Below are 20,516 nucleotides of genomic sequence, written 5' to 3' on the forward strand. Positions count from 1 at the left end.
ACTTGTTTTACAAAGTCATAGCTACCGCAAATTAGAAACTATTCTCAAGAATCGTATGTTTACCTTTTTCTTCTTCTTCCTCTTCTTAAAGAATACCTTTCAGCATTTCATATAATACTGGTTTGGTGGTGATGAACTCCTTTAGCTTTTCCTTATCTGTGAAGCTCTTTATCTGACCTTCAATTCTGAATGATAGCTTTGCTGGATAAAGTAATCTTGGTTGTAGGAAAGGTAAAGATACAAATTATGAACAACAAATACGCATCTATCAACAAGTGAATCTAAGAAGTGAATAAATAATCTGATGAACAGAATGAACTGGTGATTATAATAGAATCAGGGACATAGAAAGGGAATGGACTGACTATTCTTGGGGGGGAAAGGGGTGTAGGAGATGCGGGAAGAGGCTGGACAAAAATGCACCTATGGATGAGGACAGTGGGTGGGGAGTGAGGGCGGAGGGTGGGGTGGGAACTGGGAGGAGGGGAGTTATGGGGGGAAAAAAGAGGAACAAATGTAATAATTGAAAGGGCGAGGACTACGCCCTCCACCTTACCCCAGGGTAAGAGCTACGCCCTCCACCTTGCCCCAGGGTAAGGGCTATGCCCTTCATCTTAACTTGGCCATGTGCTCAGCAAGCTTCTTCCCGGAAGATAGTCAAGGGAAGTGCACGCCATCACTATGACCACATCCTGTGTAATGAGACACCTACTCGTGCCTGGCCAATCGGCAGGGCCCACAGTCCTTTCTCCTCCCCTTACCCCAACCCCCTATAAAACCTCTCTCCGCACAGAGTTCGCTCTCTCTCGGCCACTGGAGCTTACCGTTGCATCGGTGAGTGTGGCAGGGGAGCCAAACCTAGGTTTGAAATGAATGACTCTCTGCTTTTGCATCGGACTCGCTGGCTCCCTGTGGGTTCTTGGGAATCATGAAATCTGGGCACAACAATAATCTGAACAATAAAGATTTAATTAAAAAAAAGAATTGTATGGACAATAATAACAAATTTTTTCTACTCAACCTTTTGCTCTTGAGTTTTCTGTAAAATTATCTTTCCCTGTTTGCATAGTCTTTTTGGGGGCATTATGTATATCCTCTTGTTCCATACTTGGCACAGTGTGTACAAATGAATAATAATCATGAACTAAGAGATGTGGCTATCCTGCCAAGCAGGCGAACTACGCTTCTGGGTCTGAAAAGTGATCAGCTAGGTGTTCTTAAAATGTATGGATGATGGAATATGACTCAGCAACAAAAAGGAATGAACTCTTGCCCTGGCTGATGTGGCTCAGTTGGTTGAGCATCATTCCATGCACTGATTCCAGTCAGAGCACATGCCCAGGTTGCCTGCTCAGTCCCCTGTAGAGGGTGTGCAGGAGGCAGCAGATCTATGGTTCTCCTCTCTCATCGATATTTCTTTCTATCTCCCTTCCTCTCTCTAAAATCAATAAAAACATTTTGAAAATAGGAATGAACTATTAATACAACAGTTTGGATGGTCCTAAGTTTGTGGGGTGAAAAAAAAAGCTAGCCTGAAAAGGTCACACTGCATACTATGTAAATGACAAAATTACTAAGATAAGGAACAAATTCATAGTTGCCATGAGTTAGGAATGCTGTTGGAGCAGATAAGAGGCAGTTTAGCAAGAAAAAAACTTTTAGACCATAACCACACTACACCCAAACACCACAGAACAAAACTGGCGCTATCCCCACCCCTGCCACAAATGCCAAGTAGGGACCTTAGACTTCCACCCTTGTGAGACTAATGGAGTGCCCCAGGCCCTTGCCATCCCCATCTGGCAGGAACAAAGCATTGTCCCCTCCTGACTGAGGTAGTGTCAGAAGAGGTTTAGTCAGGACTTTGGACTTTGACCACTCCCAGTGGTAATGATGCTGCATATTCCTCCATGTCAGTGCAGGGCTTGTGGGGAGCAGCAACAAGGTATTCATCCTGCCACTCCTGCTAGGGAAGTAGTTGAGCCTACTGGAGACCTGGAGTTCCAACAAGCAATTATGAACGTGCTCAAAACAAATGAAGAAATAGGTATGAAGAAAGAGATGACGTAACAATGAACCAAATGGAAAATTTGGAATCCAAAAATAAAATACTCAGTGGGTGGGCTCAACAGCAAACAATTGGTAAACAGCAAATCAGTGAACTTGAAGATAATAAAAATACCCAATCAAAACACAGAAAATAGGTTAAAAACAAACAACAGCGCTTCAGGGACCTGTGGGACTATATATAAAAAAAAAAAAGACCTAATATCCATGTTAGGAATAAAAGGAAAGAGCCAAAAAAGGTGCTGGGACCCGGGACAAACTATGGTTGGAAACTTCCCAGATTTGTGAGAGACACTGAACCTACATGTTCAGGAAACTTAGCAAACCTCAGTCAGGATCGTTTAAAATTCACGCCAAGGCTGGTCATAATTGAACTTTTGAAAAATAAGGACAAAAGTTTGAAAATAGCCAGAGAAAAATGACACCTTACTTTTTGGGGGAAATAATTTGAAGGTCAGCAGATTTCTCACCAGAAACTATGACCACCAGAACGAAATGGCAGAATAGTTTTCAAGTGCTGAAAGAAAACTATCAGTCTAGAATACTGTAGCCAATGAAGATGTGCTTTAGGAATGAATGGGAAATAGATGCTCTCTAATGGAAAACCTAGAATTTACTGCCAGCAGATCTACCCTAATAGAATGGTGAAAAGTTCCCTAAACAGAAATTAATTAATTAATAAATAGATGGCCCTAGTTGGTTTGGCTCAGAGGTTAGAGTGTTGGCTCGCAGACTGAAGGGTCTTTGGGTTCGAGTCCTGGTCAAGGGCAGGTAACTAACTCAGTTGAAGGCTCAGTCCCTGGCTCAGGTCAGGGCGCATGCAGGAGGCAACCATACCATGTGTCTCTCTCACATCAATGTTTCTTTTTCTCTCTCCCACGTTCCTCCCTTCCACTCTCTAAAAATCAATGGAAAAATATCCTTGGGTGAGGATTAAAAATAAAATGAATGAATGGCTTATAACCTCAAGAGGGGAAGAATGAGTCCTGGCTGGATAGCTCAACTAGGTAGAACATTGTCCTGATACACCAAGGTTGTGGGTTCAATCCCTGGTCAAGAATTAACCAATGAATGTATCAATGAGTGGAACAACAAATCAATGTTTCTCTTTACCTCGCCCTCTCTAAAAAAAATTTTAAAACAGGAAAAAAATATGGTTAGCAAAAATATGGGTAAGTCTAATAGAGTTTACTTTTCCTGAGTTTTCTGAATTATGTTTGACTAGAGGCCCGATGCATGAAATTTGTGCATGGGTACGGTCCCTAGGCCTGGTCTGCAATCAGGGCCATCTTCCCCGGCTGCTGGAAGATGGTCCCACACCCCACCGCCACCCATCCCGGGTTCTCCTTTTGCCATCGGATTCTCCTTTGCCATCAGGGGAGAGACTGAGAGGTTGGCCATTTCTGCCTGCTCACTGGTCCCACCCCCCGCCACCAGTTGCCCTCTGTGTCCCCCTGCAAGAATGAGGGAGGGCGCTGAGGCAGGATGGGAAAGGGGAGCCCGGGGCGACCAGTGGGGCGAGGGCCTTGCCCTGGCACCGCCCGCGTCCACTGCCATCCACCCCTGGTTCCCCGTTCGCCATCGGGTGATCGGAGCCTGCTGGCCAGGGGAAGGGACAGAGAGGTTGGCTGGCAGGCCCCAATCAGGTGATCTATCGGGGCCTGCAGGCTGCAGGGCAGCTCCTGTGTTGAGTGCTCCCTGGCGGTCAGTGCACGACATAGCGACTGGTCATTTCACCGTTCAGTCAATTATTATATAGGATGGTTGAAGCAAAAATCATAACACTGGTTGATGTAGCTCTAAATGTAAGTAGAGGAAATATTTCTGACAATTACACCTGCCAGAGGGAAAGGGAACATTAAGGGAGGTAAGATTTTATACTTCACTTGAACTGAAAGTGGCGAGATGAGTAGACTATGATAAGATATGAATAACTAATATAATAACTGGACAGACAACTAAAAGCTATGAAAGCTATATACTCAAAGACACTATAGAATCCTTACTTCAAAACTTTCACAAAGCTACACTAATCAAGACACTATTACTGGTGTAAGAATAGACAAAGATGAATGGAATAGAATTCAGAAAGAGACCCTTTTAAAAACATTTTTAAAAATTGATTTTTAGAGAGAAAGGAAGAGGGAGAGAGGAAGAGAAACCTTGATGTGTTCCAGCTGCCTCCCGCAGGCCCCCTATCCAGCCTGCAACCCCAGCATGTGCCTTGACTACAAGTCAGCCTGTTCCCTAAATGGGAGTCAACCAGCAACCTTTTGATGCATGGGAAGATGCCCAACCAACTGAGCAACACTGGCCAGGGCCAGCCCCTTACTTTTATTGGTAATTGATTGATTTTCACCAAGATAATTCCATGGGGAAAGAATATTCTTTTCAGCAAAAGATGCTAAGACAACTAGATATCCACATGCAAAATTATGAAATTGGTCCCTTTTAAGACACCATAAACAAAATTAACTCAAAAGGAATAAAATGTAAGAGCTAAAATATACAATTTTTAGAAGAAAACATAGATGTAATTTTTTCAAAATATATTTTTATTGGTTTTCAGAGAGGAAGGGAGGAGAGACAGAAACATCAATGATGAGAATCATTGATTGGCTGCCTCCTGCACGCCCCTACTGGGGATCGAGCCCACAACCCGGGCCTGTGCCCTTGACCGGAATCGAACGCTGGACCCTTCAGTCCACAGGCCAGTGCTCTATCCACTGAGCCAAACCACGTAGGGCCATAGATGTAAATGTTGATGACCTTGTATTAGGCAATGATTTCTTATACATACACCAAAAGCACAACAACAACAAAGATAAGCTGTATATCATCAAAACAAAAAAAAAATGTTTGCTTCAAAAGACACCATCAGCACTCATATGTGGAAGTTAACTGTGGAACAAACTGAACTACCAAGCAAAATAGAAATAGGATCATAGATAGAGAGCAGGCATACAGCTCTGGTGAGGCAGGGAGGGGGGTGTGTGTGTGTGTGGAGAGATTGAACAACAACAAAAAAGATCTCACGGACAACAGTGTGGTGATGGCAGCAGGGGATGGGAGTGGGTTGAGGTGGAAGAGGGCATACAGGGGATGAATTATGATGAAAAAAAAAAACACCATCAGGAAAATGAAAAGAACTCAGTATGGGGGAATTTTTTTGCAAATTATATCTTATTAAGGATTTGTGTCTAGAGTCTAAAAATTATTACAACTGAGTAATAAAAAGACAAATACCCAATTTAAAAATAGACAAGGGATCTGAATAGACATTTCTCCAAAGCAGATACACAAGTTAACACATGAAAAGATGCTCAATATCATTAGCTATCAAGGAAACATACAAATTCTTAAAATTTTAACAAATAGAATTCAGCAATATATGAAAGCAATTATACACCATGTCCAAATGAAGTTTATTTCCAGGGTGCAGGCTGGTTCTCAGTTGGTTAGAGCATCATCTGAATACATCAAAGTTGCAGGTTCCACCCCCTGTCAGAGCACATATAGGAATCAAACAATGAGTGAATGAGTGGGTGGAACAACAAATTGATGTTTCCCTCTCTCTCCCCCCCTTCCTCTCTTTCTCAAATGAATCAATGTATAAAAAAAAATGTAAAAAGTAAAATTAATATAATCCATCATGTTAAAAGGCTAAAATCACATGAACATAGCCTTCAGTGCAGAAAAAGCATTTTGAAAAAATTAAACATTAATTTTTTTTTTTTAATCCTCACCTGAGGATATTTTTCCATTAATTTTTAGGGAGAGTGGAAGAGAGAGGGACAGAGAAAAACATCGATGTGAGAGAAATACATCGATTGGTTGTTGTAAGAAATAAGGCGAGACCCCAAATTCAGAGGTCATGGTAGAACAGAAAACATACTCAGGAACCAGGCAGCAAGGCAAATATCTTTTTTTTTTTTTTTAATATATTTTATTGCATTTTTTACAGAGAGGAAGGGAAAGGACAGGGAGTTAGAAGCATCGATGAGAGAGAAACATTGATCAGCTGCCTCCTGCACACCCCCCACTGGGGATGTGCCCACAACCAAGGTACATGCCCTTGACCGGAATCGAACCTGGGACCCTTCAGTCCACAGGCCGACGCACTCTCCGCTGAGCCAAACTGGTCAGGGCAAGGCAAATATCTTTACTTCAACATAGAAGGGTGGCACACATGGTCTGGAAGCACACACACTGAGTAGGTGGTCTGCTTGGCTTTATAATCCCCGATGCACATGACCTGTCCCTCACTCTTGCTTGGAGCTCAGGCGCACAGTCTTTCTCGATTGGCTAATTCAAAGGGAGGGGTTGTCCTTTGTCGTTTTAAGATGATGGATAGAATCATAAATTCTATCCAGGGGAGCTGCAAGTCATGCGGCCAACATGGCGGCTGTCTAAACTGTTCTTTGACAGAAAAGATGACTTGTTTATTCTCACAGTTGCCTCCTGCACAAGTCCGGACCAGTGCCTGGGCCGGGGAGGAGCCTGCAACCAAGGTACATGCCCTTGACTGAAATTGAACCCGAGACCCTTTGGTCCTCAGGCTAATGCTCTGTCCACTGAGCCAAACTGTCTAGGACTAAACATTAATTCTGTGTTTTTTTTTTTAAATATATTTTTATTGATTTCAGAGAGGAAGGAAGAGGGAGAGAGAGATAGAAACATCAATGATGAGAGAGAATCACTGATTGGCTGCCTCCTGCCTGCAACCCCGGCATGTGCCCTAGACCGGAATCAAACCTGGGACTCTTCAGTCTGCAGGCCGGTGCTGTATCCACTGAGCCAAACCAGCTAGGGCTAAACATTAATTTTTGATATTAAAAATTCTCAGAAAAGTAGGAATAGAAAAGAACTTCCTCGACTTGGTAAAGAGTATCCACAAAAAAATCTACAATTAATATTATACTTAATGGTTTAATAAAGGCCAAATGCTTTCCTTCTAAAATTGGGAACACAGAAAGTATGTCTGCTCTCATCAGTCCTATTAAACAAAGTGCCAGGAGTTGTAGCCAATTCAATAAGGCAAGACAAGGCAATAAAAGGCATTCATATCAGAAAGGAAAACATGTTCTATGTACTGAGTATATCAATGTCAATATCTTGGTTGTGATATATTATACTAAAGTTTTGCAGGACATTACCATTGGGGGACTTAGTTAAAAGGTACAGGGATTTCTTTATATTATTTCTTACAATTGAATGTTAATCTACAATCATCTCAAAATAAAATGTTTAATTTACCTAGCAGGCATGGCTCAGTGGTTGAGTGTCAATCTATGAACCAGGAGGCCAGGGTTCAATTCCTGGTCAGGGCACCTGCCTGGGTTGTGGTAAGGCGCCTGTCCAGTGGGGACGGGGGGGGGGGTATGAGGGGGAGGGGATGCAGGAGGTAACCAATCAATGATTCTCTCTCATCATTTCATGTTTCTATCTCCTCCCTTCCTCTCAGAAATCAATAAAAATATATATATATTTTAAATGTTTAACTTAAAAAAAAGGGTATGTGGGAAGGCCGGGGAGGGTTGAGGGGCAGGAGGGGAGGGTAAGAGATCAACCGAAGGACTTGTATGCATGCATATAAGCATAACCAATGGACATAAGACACTGGCGGGTAGGGGAGGCCAGGGGATTGTCAAGGGCGGGGAAAAAAGGAGACATATGTAATACTCTTTGTAATACTTTAAGCAATAAAACAATTTAAAAAAAAGGTATGGGTTGCCCCTAAATCTCTTTTGTTTTTATATGCCTTGCATTCTTAGTATTGCAGGGAAAGATAAATGAATTATACTATTGATGAGAGTATGAGCTCTCCTATTCAGTGATCCTTAGGCCAGATTCTTTTAGAGCATGAATTTTTTCTTTCAACAAGAACAACGCATTCACCAGGCATGATGAGTGGTTCTACAGGATGCTGCTGAGTATGAGGCAGGTTTTGTTTTACATAGCTAATGTCAGATGTCTAAATCAGTTGATGGGGTGCTCCAAGAAAAGAAGCTTGAAGTGCAAGAAATTGCCCTGAGGCCCCTGCAGCTGACAGTGGAATTGGGAAGGAGTGATATGGTCAATAATCCTGGCAAGAAACCCCTTCCATAGGATCCATTGGTATGTATTCTGATGAGAGGTGGGCAGAGGGACAAATAATGATAGACTATGCAGTCCTGTTGGAGAGGATTGGGTCATAGAGCACTTAAGCTGAGGAGGATTTGGTTCCCTTTAAAAAGGTAATTTTGCAGGTGCTTTTGGGGAAAATTGAGTTTGCTACGACCAAGAGACAGGTATAGGCATGCATGAAGTACGTTGATTATTGTTTTTTAAAAGTATATTTTTATTGATTTCAGAGAGGAAGGGAGAGGGAGATAGAAACCTCAACCATGAGAGAGAATCATTGATCGGCTGCCTCCTGCATGCCCTGCTGGGGCTGCCAGTGGACCCTGAGCGATGGATGAATGGATTACTCCGACAGGACGTTTGCTGTGAAAGAGAGGGCTAAGGGACAGCCTGGCTAACAGAACCAGGCAGCCTCAATTGCCTGCCTCCTTAGGCTTTTATTGTAGCAGCAGTTTGAGATAAAGTTTCTTTTAGATACAATCAGCAGGGTAAGTAATCTTGGGAGGACACATGTGTTTGTAGTGTCTTTTAAGCAAGGACACCTAAAGATTAAGCACAAGGATTGCAGTAAACACCTGGAGGTCTGCTCATGCAGACTTGTTTGGAAAGGTCAAGGAATAATTAGGGGACTGCCTTCAGCACGTCCCTAAGTTGGAATTCTGATAAACAAGGCAGGTGGCCTTCTTCACACTTCCCTTTTCTCAGAATGTCCTCCTTACAAACTTCCCAACCAAGCCTCATGCTTCCCCACAATGCCCCACACTGGGGACTGAGCACACAACCCGGGCATGTGCCCTGTCCTGGAATGGAACCCTGACCTCTTGGTTCATAGGTCGACAATCACTGAGCCACACTGGCCAGGCTGATTAATTATTTTTAAAGTCTCACATTTATACCGTTGACGATGCTTAGACTATCTCTGGAATTAGGTAACAAATGTTTTTGGGAGAACTGAATGGCTGAAGGACAGGAAAATTTATCTTGATTTTTTTATTATGTGTATGCATTAGCTATTCACAAAAGTGAATACATTTAAAATTAACTGGTGGCCAGATTAACCATAAGGCTGTTGTCTGAGTGAGAGTACTATTTTGATCAGGTTTTTGCTTGCAGGTTTAACGTCTAAAACAGTGCCACCTTCCCGCCTTTGCCATTGGGCCTACAGATGTGCCTGGTATATGGGTTATACTTTTTAAGTATGTGCATGAAGCAGAGTGAAAATAGCACTGGACTGAGAGAAGACTTGGTTTCTGGTCCTGAGTCCTAGTTGTGACCTTGAGCAAGCTCTTTCAACTATTTCCCTGGGCTTCAGTTTCCTTCTATGCAAAACAAAGAACTTGTTCTCGAATGTTGTTGGCACTTTTTAGAATTACAAACTGTCTTGTTTTCTTTTGGGAGGGGTGTACCTGAGTGTTAAACTCTGGTTAACCGGGTGGAGGCTAAAAGGGGCATAACGAAGATGATTGGGCGCCCCTCTGTTTTTTGGTCCGAGGCAGCAGACCCCGTGTTGCTATGGACCTGTGAGGTCCCTGCAACTACTTTTCACTTCCCACGCTGATTCCTGGAGTGGAGTTAGTTGTTGTTCTACAAATAATGAGTGAATGTGTGAAGGAAATGAATGACAAGTGGACCTGGAACTGTGCCATTATCTAGCGAATTCCTGCAAAAAATTACAAACACCCAGCCTTTCCTCCGAGGCTTCAAGGCGACTTCCGGAGTGTGAACCACTTGCAGTTTAAAGGCGAAGCCATTCAGCTCTCCTTCCGCTGAGAGACTAGCGGTCCAGCGGAGGGAGAGGGCGGAGCCGCCGCGCCCCGCCCCTTCCCGCGCCCCGCCCACGCAGCTGTGCGCCCCGCCCCTCGTCGCGCGCTCTGCCTATGACCACGAGCTCCGCCCCTTCCCGCGCCCCGCCCCTGGTCGCGCACCCGGCCCCTGACCACGCGCCTCACCCACGCCGCCGCGCCCCGCCCCTCGTCGCGCGTCCCGCCTATGACCACGCGCGCCTCAGGCCGCCGGGAGTCGGGCCGGCAGTGCGCTATCTGTGCGTCGCTCAGAGCTGGCGCCCGCCGCACCGCGCAGGTGGGTGGGATCGCGGCGGAGATAGAGCGCCCGGGGCGGGAGAGCGCCATGGCAGCGGCATCCAGTCCCCGCGCCGCGGCGAGGTGAGGGGCTGCTTCTTCACGGCTGAGGAGGCCACACCGCCCACTTGCTTTCCACGCGGGACGCGGCTCCGGCATGGCCGGGATCATCAAGAAGCAGATCCTGAAGCACCTGTCCCGGTGAGAGCGCCGTCCCGCAGCGGTCCCGGGCCCTTCCTAACCCCCTTCGGCTCCCCTCCCGGACGCCGCGCCACGGGCCGGCCTCCCTCTCTTCAGCCCGAGTCGGGACTCCGGGCGGCTCCCGCCTCCGCTCGAGCTGGACAGTCATCTTCCCGCTCCGCTGGCCCCGACCGTTGTCACCACTCTGTTCTTCCGTCGCCCTGGGCCCTGGCGCTGGTGCCCGGCACCCCCACGTCCCCCGCAGCCTACCAGCCCCTCTCTCCCCCGACCCTCACGGATCCCCGGCCGCTACCCCTCCCTCGGCTCCCACACCGCCGAGCAGGTCACGCCGACCTCCCTTGCACGTGACCGTCCCTCCGAGGCCCCCACGACTGCACTCTTTCCTGCCCGCCCGGGCTGTGTTTCCTCCCCCGCCCCCTCCCTCTCCCCTCCGGGTACCCGCCCCCCCCCCGAGCCCTCCGGGCGGCTCTCCTTCCGCGGACGGCTCCGGACTAGACCCTGCGTCCCCGGCGGCTCTGAATAACCCTCGCACCCCGTCCTCCCTAACCCGCTTTCCGCCCAGATTTCTAACTCCAACGCAGGCTTTCTCCTTCCCGGGGCGCCCAGCGCCTCCTCCGGGTCGGCTGGCTGACCCTGTTGCATCACCCTCGGAGAAGGTAGCCCTGCACCCGGGCCGCTCCTTTGACCTCCCTGCTCCCTCCGTTGCTTCTCTTCTCATTACACGGACTAATGGGGACAGGTCAAGGAGTTGGGCATAAAGTTTCAGTAGCCTTCCCTTGACTGTATGGAGGTTCTTGACAGCCTGTGAAAAGAGCTGCCCGCGTCCACCTCTGCTTTGAGCCATTTTTTAAGCACCGTGTGTCCCTCAGTAACGTGGGCAGAAGAGGGGCGGCAGGCGATACAGCTCCCAGGTGTAACTGGGTAACTGCCCACCCCGGTGTTACTGTTGGGGGTTGTCAGAACTGGTGTCCAGAAAGATTGGGGGCTGGGCTTGGGCTTAATGCCCCCGCCTTCCTCCCAGCGGGGCTTGGTGACGCCGAAGACCCTGCGCCAGCTCTGTACCCCAGGTGGAGAGTGGCGGCCGCGGCCAGTGGTTTTCAGGTGGGAGTAGGGGAGGAGCCAGTCCAGCCGGGACAGCGGCCTTGCACTGACTGCCCTCCCTGGTCTTCTCACTGTGTTGGTGAGCAGTATGTGGACACTCTTGCTGCCACCGAGTCCCCTCTTCTGGTTGGCACTCTGACTTATATACTGTTACTTTGATTTTAGACTTTAATTAGTACTAGATTCAGATACACCTTTTAACCACCACGTTATAAAAGGAAAAGCAGATTGGCCGCTGGAGCTAGAAAGTGCCTTTGGGTCCTTTACTAGGATTAACCCCGTAATATATTCTTTTCAGGTAGTACTGTTTTCATCTGGATGTTCCATGGGTTCGGTTGTTTCTGTGTAAAGATTTAAATAAAAGTAGGACTAGTGATAATTTGAATGAACATAGAATCAGAATTTTAGAGTTTAGAGAAGATCTCACCTAACAAAACATTGTGTTTCAGAGGCTAGGCCTTTCCTGATTTACTCTATTCAGCTGTAAAATGAGGACAATAATAGTATCTCACTTAAAGGTTATCGTGAAGGTTGCATGAATTAATATATGTAAGGACTTAGCACAGTGCCTTGCACATAGTGAGTACTCAATAAAACATGAACTATGGTTAATTTTTAGGCCCCTGCTTGTGTGACAGCGACAAGTATAAGTTGGACTTCTCCAGAAAAATCCACTTTTGTGAACAGTTAGTTTTTATATATATATATGTTCCCGGGTGGGGGGTATGAACCCGTAAAGCACATGCCTGAACCCCGCAAGGCATTTGGACCCAGATGAATAAGCCCTGACTAGTTCAACCTTTCATGTTACGGCTGAGGAAACAGCCTAGAGGAGCAGTGGGAGGTGAGGTGTAGTGCCAGAGAACACAGCTTCCTACTGGAGTACTTTCCCCTGGAGTACACACATAGTCTGTGTACGTCATATCCCTAGGAGGACAGGGTTTTTAAAGAGGAAATTTAATAGTGTATGCTAACATATTCAGTGAATCCTTAGTGAACAAACTCTCTCTTGTAGATGAAGTAGGAATAGATATGGCAGACATTGGGAGAAATGGCTGGTCTCCTCAGGGTTGGGTGGTTGATGGAGTAGAAGGAGGAAATTATTCAGGGCTGCAGTGTCAGGGCTCCAGGAAGAGGTCTGGGACATTTGCCTGGTTGAAGGAAAGGTCACACTCCTGGGGCCTTTGTATCTGTTTGACTTGGAATAACTGGCTAAGCATGTGTGACATTTGTGCCTCTCTGAGGTCTCTGCTGCACCTGCGGAGGCTGGCCTGCCTGGAGCGGAACTAGCTGCTGTGGCTTGCCAAACCTGAGTGGGAGACTGAGTTACTAGGCTAAGTAAACATTTGTAGGCGTTTAATAATTACTTGTTGCTGATGATGACAGTGCCACTTGACTTGGAGGGAAGTGTCTGATAGCAGGAAAGATATCCCAGTGACTTCCAGAGTATGTTTAATTTTAGTCACAAAGTTTCAGATATTAAAGTGTCTTGTTGGAATGCATCTTCCGTATTAGTAGAGTATTTTGGTAAACAAGATTTGAGGGAAGTGGTATTTAAAATATTTTTGTTAAGTGCCTACTCTAGACAAGGCTCTGACCTGGGCACTGGGGATTCAGCAGGGAAGAAATATAAATGTCTTTTAAGGGCTTTAACCTATGGTTTGGGTGATTGCTATGTAATACAAGTAGCTTCAATGCACAGTATTCATTTAAATAGACCCAGGAGAAGACCTTCACTTAGAAACAAAAGTAATCATTTAAAAAATATCCAAATTGATTTTTCACTAAATTAGATTTTTCTTGTTTTAGCTAATGACCTTCTATTACACAAGTAAGAGGAAATATGATTGTGAAGTAAGTCAGGGGACTGTGGTTCATGGAAAGAGCAAGGACTCTGGAGCCAAACAAGTCAGATGCACCTTCCAGCTCTGCCACTTTAATGGAAAGGGCAGCCTTTCTGAGCCTTAGTGTTTTTATCTGTAAAAGATGAGAATAAGGAAGAATACCACGTACCCAGCAGATTTTTTTGAGGATTGGGAATAAAGTATTTATTGTAGTACCTAGCATGTAAATAGGGTTTAATAAAGAGTAGCTATTATAACATGGCCAGAGAAGTTAGGAACACTAACCACAGTGTGAATCACAGCAACCCACCTGACTGGCTATTTTAGAAACCAATTAGAAGTCTTAATTATTTACTCCAAATAGTTGCAGGAAATAATGACCTTGAGTGTCAGAGACATAGCTGATAAACATGGTAGGTATTTTGAAAATACAAACATTAGGTGAAATTCAGAGGCATAGAAAATTTCAGAATCCTTATGGAGAATAAGAGAGCCTGACTGTGCGCTCAGCCCTCTTAGCTCCTGATCAGTGCCTCCACTCGTTAGTATTTTTTTTTTTTTAGTAATATGTTTTTATTGATTTCAGAGAGGAAGGGAGAGGGAGAGAGAGATAGAAACATCAATGATGAGAGAGAATCATTAATCAGCTGCCTCCTGCACACTGGGGATCCAGCCTGAAATCCAGGCATGTGCCCTTGACCAGAATCGAACCCGGGACCCTTCAGACCTCAGCATAGGTGAAATAGTTGAAATGTATACAGTAGGTTGGGTCCTTAGAGGATATATTTATTTAGAGAGTCTAAGAAGATAGCACAATTATATACTGTATTCTTCGAGTGAACAGAAAATAGAAGTCATTTAGTTACCCTCACCTAATATAGAATCTGCTTGAGTAATAATCTGTAAGTATAACATTAATCACTGAAAAAATTTCTTTTTAACACAGCTCAATTCTCTACAGCCACTGGCAGGGATTGTGTCCCTTGGCTGCTTCGAAAACCAGAGAATTTGAGGATACTCTGAGTGGGTGAAGTAGGTGCAGGAGTGCAGGCAGGAACTCAGGGAACCTTAGACTTGACAAGTACAGGGATGAGTGGGCGAGGAGGTCTTACAGGCAATGAAATCCAATTCACCCTATATCATTAAGGGATCTTTTATATTTGTGTGATGAGGCAAGTACTTGCTACTGGTGATGATTGTAGATACTAAGAACACTCTCCAGTATTTATAAGCAATAGACTCAATATCTATAGTAAAAGGGAAATCTAATGTTTAAAATAATATGTTAGTGTATTATTAATTAGTTTTTACCTTCTTGCCATAAAAACAAGGACTTGATGTGTTATAAAGTATTTGTTTTACTTGCCTATAGCAATTGTTATTTTACATGTATTATCATTCTTTATAGTACATTGGTCATATGTAGCTTGGATCTCATCTATCTCATCACTTGAAAAATTAGAACATTGATGGTGAGAGGCCAGTATATTTAAGTCTCTGACTTATGGAAGTTTATGCTCTCAAACTTTATTTCTAAGTTTGAAATTTGGAGTGTATAGTCCAGTAGAAATCCTATATAATACAAGTCTAATATGCTAAGTGTCTGGTTGTCTAGTTGGCTGTTAAACCAGTCAAAGCTAATAATATGCTAAGGCTGCTCAACCACTCGCTATGATGTGCACTCACCACCAGAGGGCAGACGCTCCAACTTGTAGGTTAGCTTGTTGCTTGGGGTCTGGCCAATTGGGACTGAGTGAGACGGGCCGGACATGCCCTGGAGCCCTCCCGCGGTCCCTCTCCAGCTGGCCAACCTTCTGTGTCCCTCCCCGGCCCCGATCATGTACTGGTGGGGTCCCTCGGCCTGGCCTGCATCTTCTTGCAATCCGGGACTCCTCGGAGGATGTCAGAGAGCCAGTTTTGGCCCGATTCTGCAGGCCAGGCTGAGGAACTCCACTGGTGCACGAATTCATGCACCGGGCCTCTAATAGTGTTATAATGTTGAGTAGGGTTCCGAAATAGCCCAAAAAAGCCATATATGGTATAAGCTCAGTAGATGGGGGTCTTGGTTGTTAGGGACTATCTGAAGTAGGAGGAAAGATGAAGTAGGAGAAGGAAAAGTTTTTTCTTTCCTATTTCTTGGAGTAAGACCTTTTAGATCATCGAGATCATTATATCTCTTCAAGAACTTTTTGGGTTGTGATTGAGGGATGTGACCAGCATTTCACGAGCAGCTGGGATATGCTGATGTCATGCAGTGCCCAGAATAATTTCACGCAAAGAAGCATTATCATTTGTGTTTTTTGACTTTGGAATGTTGTTGATGTTTATGTGGGTGAATTACCTGTTTAGATTATATAAACCTAGAATCCAACTATTTTGCATATAAACACGAAGTATTGGCACAACTTTAAACTACAGTGAATTCCAGGTCTGAAACTGGGGGAAGATTGTTTTGAACTTTCCCAAGTGTTTGTCACCATTTTAGAAAATGTAATTCTTGGCAATACCATTCCTGGAATTGAATCTGTTTGGGTTGAGAGCCACTTACTTAGACTAAATTCTGAAACAGCTGAAGTTTGCTCTTGATACACTCTCTTTTCTCTCCTTTATGTCTCTTTTTTACTTACTAATCCCCTGTTCACGTGCATCCCATTATGCTGGTTCTACCTTCACCCACCTGCTACCATACCCCCTCTCCCAACCAGGTGGACATGCTCTGCTCATCTCACTTTCTCACCAAAATTCCCAGTTCTTTAGGATATAGGATTTTAGCTAAGTCAAGGGAGGACAGTAGAGTACATATTTTGGAGTAGGAATGCTATTCTAATTAGACCAACTCTAATTCAGAATAAGTCCTACATGGCCAGCTCACCTAAGCTACTTTTGTTTTCATAGCTTCTGAATCCACAGGTACTCTGGAAGTTCCTAGTTTGTTTTTGATTTTCCAAAATAATTTCTGTTGCAGTGATAGTGGGCATGGGATAGGGTCTGGGCAGCTGTTTGTGATATGTATGAGTCATTTGAAAGTTGGGGAATTCCAATATGTAGAAAATCCAGATTAGGGTGGGCTAAATTCATTCAAGTTGGCTGCCTCTAATCGTCTGGTCTAGTGCTTTCCCAGGCAGAGCGGAAAACATACATTTTCCTTTTCTAAGAGAAGTGTTTTTTCCTTTCTTCCTTCCAGGCAGAGGAAGATCGTACTGATTTGAGAGGTTATGAGACTGCATATGGTTTTGGGTCACTGGACTGTAGAGTCTGAGGGTAAAGCACAGCTAGAAACAGAATTGGAGAGATAGGCTAGATAATAGAGGCCTATGAGCTATGCTAAGGGATCTGGATATAAGGCTCAGTTTGGTCTCTGTTGCCATTAACCTGGACCTGAGGCAACAGGAACTTCTCTAAACCTCTATACTTTTGTTAACTTTGTTGAAAAGTAGAGGGTAAAGTGTAGTTAAATTCTTGAGCCAGGTGGCTTGTTGTTGTTGTTTGTTTTTTAAGCCTACAGCACTTGGTATTCCTAGGCGGTCTCCCATCCAAGTACTAACCAGGCCCGACCCTGCTTGCTTGTTTTTTTAAAAATCTTTTTTTCAGCCCTAACCGGTTTGGCTCAGTGGATAGAGCGTCGGCCTGCGGACTGAGGGGTCCCAGGTTCGATTCCGGTCAAGGGCATGTACCTTGGTTGCGAGCACATCCCCAGTGGGGGGCGTGCAGGAGGCAGCTGATCGATGTTTCTCTCTCATCGATGTTTCTAACTCTCTATCCCTCTCCCTTCTTCTCTGTAAAAAATCAATAAAATATATTTTTAAAAAAATCTTTTTTTTTCAATTACAGTTAACATACAATATTATGTTATATTCAGGAGTATACCCCAGTGATTAGACATTATATAACTTACTAAATGCTCATCCTGGTAAATCTCATGCCCATTTGACACCATATATAGTTTATCAGAATAATATTGACTATATTCCCTATGCTGTACTTTACATCCCCATAACTATTTTGTAACTACAGATTTGTACTTCTAAATCCCTTCACCTTTTTCACTCATCCCACTAACCCCCTTCCCATTGGGCAACCATCAAAATGTTCTCTGTATCTATGAGTCTGTTTCTGTTCTGCTTGTTCGTTTATTTTGATTTTTAGATTCGTTTTAAAATATGTATTTATTGCCATTTTATTCATATGTTTTTCTTCTTCTTAAAGAATACCCTTCAACATTTCATTTAATACTGGTTTGGTGGTGATGAACTCCTTTAGCTTTTTCTTGTCTAGGAAGCTCTTTATCTGTCCATAGGTTCTAAATGATAGCTTTGTTGGGTAGAGTGATCTTGGCTGTAGGTCCTTACTTTTCATCACTTTGACTATTTCTTGCTGCTCCTTTCTGGCCTGCAAAGTTTCTGTTGGGAAATCAACTGACAGTATTATGGGAGCTCCCTTGTGCGTAACTAATTGCTTTTCTCTTGCTGCTTTTAGGGTTTTCTCTTTGTCATTAACCTTTTTAAAATATATATATATCTTATTGATTTTTTACAGAGAGGAAGGGAGAGGGATAGAGAGTCAGAAACATCAATGAGAGAGAAACATCGGTCAGCTGCCTCCTGCACACTCCCTACTGGGGATGTGCCCAGAATTGAACCCGGCAACTGTCAGTCCACAGGCCGACGCTCTATCCATCCTCACCCGAGGATATTTTGCCATTGATTTTTAGGGATAGTGGAAGAGAGAGGGAAAGACAGAGAGGACCATTGATATGAGAAAAACATATCGATTGGTTGCCTCCTGCATGAGCCCTGACCAGGGCCCAGGCTGGGGAGGAGGCTGCAACCAAGGTATGTGCCCTTGACCAGAATCGAACCTGGGACCCTTCAGTCCATGGGCTGATGCTCTATCCACTGAACCAAATTGGGAAGGGCTCCAAACTTGTTTAATAAGTCTATCATAATTCTGGTAACAAAATCCTGACAAAGATGTTATAGGCAACATGAATGAATGTCTATATTGAAAATCTAATGACTTATTTTTTAAAAAGTTATTAGAACTAATAAGTTTATCAAGGTTGCAGAATATGAGATCAAAATACAAATATCAGTTGTCATAAAAAAAATGAATACCTTTTTGTTCTACTCACCAGATGCTTCCCTCCAACCACATCTCAGATGACATAATTGTTTATATTCAAAATCCTGAAGAATCTACAAAACAACTACTAGAGTGAATAACTGAATTGAATAAGATTGCAGGATACAAGGTCAATATAGAAATACCACTTTTACAGCTATGTTTTAGCAGAACACACTAGAAAAATCAAATTTCCTTTACAAATAGTGTCAAAAGTACAAAATATATAGAAATAAATTTAAGAAAATATGTATGCTAAAACTACAAGACATTGCTGGGAGGAGTTAAAGAAGACTTAAATATGTCATATCTTAAATGTATACCATGTTCAAGGATAGGCTTACTGATTTTTGTTAATACTATGTAAATCTTCAAATCCAGTTACAGAGTCAATGCAGTTCCAATCAGAATTTCAGCAGGTGCTTTTTTTTCTTCTTTTTTTTTCTTCTGACAAATTAGCAGCCTGATTTAAAAGTTTATATGAAAATGAAAAGGATCTAGAATGGACAAAATCATCTTGAAAAAATGAGAGGATTTATACTACTTTCAAGACTTAAAATGAAATTACAGTAATATAGTGTGGTAATGGTATAAGGTAAATAGATTAGTAGAACAAAATGGAAAGTTCAGAAATAAGTCACTGTACATAAATTGCACCTCAAAAAGACAAAACCACTTAAAAAACCCAACATTTTAAGCAACAAACAAAAATCCATAGGGAAATAATTTTCTCCTAAGAAAGTCAGATATCTGTTCCTGCAGAAGCTTTTTATTTTTTTTTAAATAATAGTTTTAAAAAATATTTTAAAAAATTGATTTTAGAGAGAAAGGAAGGTAGAAGGAGAGAGAGAGACCTCAATGTGAGAGATCACCTGCCTTCTGCATGCAATCGAGCCGCAACCTGGACATGTGCCCTGACTGGAAATCGAACCAGCGACCTTCGGTTCACAGGATGATGCTCAACCAACTAAGCCACACTGGTCAGGGCCATGCAGAAGTTTTTTTTAAATTTTGTATTTTTTATATATTTTTATTGATTTCAGAGAGGAAGGTAGAGGGAGAGAGAGATAGAAACATCAATGATGAGAGAGAATCATTGATCGGCTGCCTCCTGCACGCCCCACACTTGGGATCAAGCCTGCAATCCAGGCATGTGCCCTGACCAAGAATCAAACCGTGACCTCATGGTTCATAAGTCTATGCTCAACCACTGAGCCATGCCAGCCAGATAGGATTTGAATGAATGCTGGGTTAAGTCTCATTTCTGCCATTTACTTAGTCCCAGCTTTACCACTGGCTAGCTGTGATTCTTGGGCAAGTCATTTAACTTTACAACCATCTGCAAATTATAAATGTAGACTAAAGAGAAAGACCTTTCCTAGAAATTCCGTGAACCTGCAAATCTAAGAATTTTCACTTCTCAACTTTGTACATTTTCACAATGTCTGAGAGCCTTTCTCTGTTGTCTCTGGCAGATTGCAGTCCTTTGGCAGAAATGAAACCTGATCAAAATCTGTTTTTCCAACTCGATTTCATCTTAGCTTCTATGCTCTGTAACAGTAACAGATGGCCAGAAAATGTTTTCCCACATACTGGAAGTGGAATAAATAGCAGGTTTCCATTAGCCTTGTCAGCTACCCTTGGACTCAGTGATATAATCCTCAATTAGGAACAGAAATGCTGAATAAAGTTTATGCTAGAGACCTTGGGGTGGTTTCAGATTAGATCTCATATTAGTGGTTCCCTGGTTGAGCAGATCTCTGCAAAACTCACCCTCAATAGATCACCTTTTAAACCTATTTTTTGTTATTACTATAAAATGCAGACAAATTCAGTTGAAGAATTCTTACTGCCTTTTTTTTTTGAGAAAGTAATAGAGTAATATTCATTTCTTTCTGAGTATGAAACTAAATTGCTAAATGAAAAAGCAGTTATATGTTATATCACTATTACTCTATGGGAGAACAGCCTGCGGTGGTGA

At 43.5% G+C, this 20,516-nt stretch overlaps 1 protein-coding gene across 1 annotated transcript in view; it reads left to right on the plus strand.

Annotated features, from left to right (window-relative positions):
• Positions 1–10,210: 10,210 nt before the first annotated feature.
• BLTP3A (bridge-like lipid transfer protein family member 3A) overlaps positions 10,211–20,516 on the plus strand; it is a 58,430-nt gene continuing 48,124 nt past the window's right edge. Inside the window, exon 1 of the mRNA XM_081095007.1 lies at positions 10,211–10,469. Within this exon, the coding sequence (XP_080951133.1) occupies positions 10,426–10,469 (44 nt within the window). The 5' untranslated portion in view covers positions 10,211–10,425. The remainder of the gene's footprint in view (positions 10,470–20,516) is intronic.

The sequence above is a fragment of the Myotis nattereri genome (genome assembly GCF_964212035.1).
Source record: "Myotis nattereri genome assembly, chromosome: 6".
NCBI classification, from domain to species: domain Eukaryota; kingdom Metazoa; phylum Chordata; class Mammalia; order Chiroptera; family Vespertilionidae; genus Myotis; species Myotis nattereri.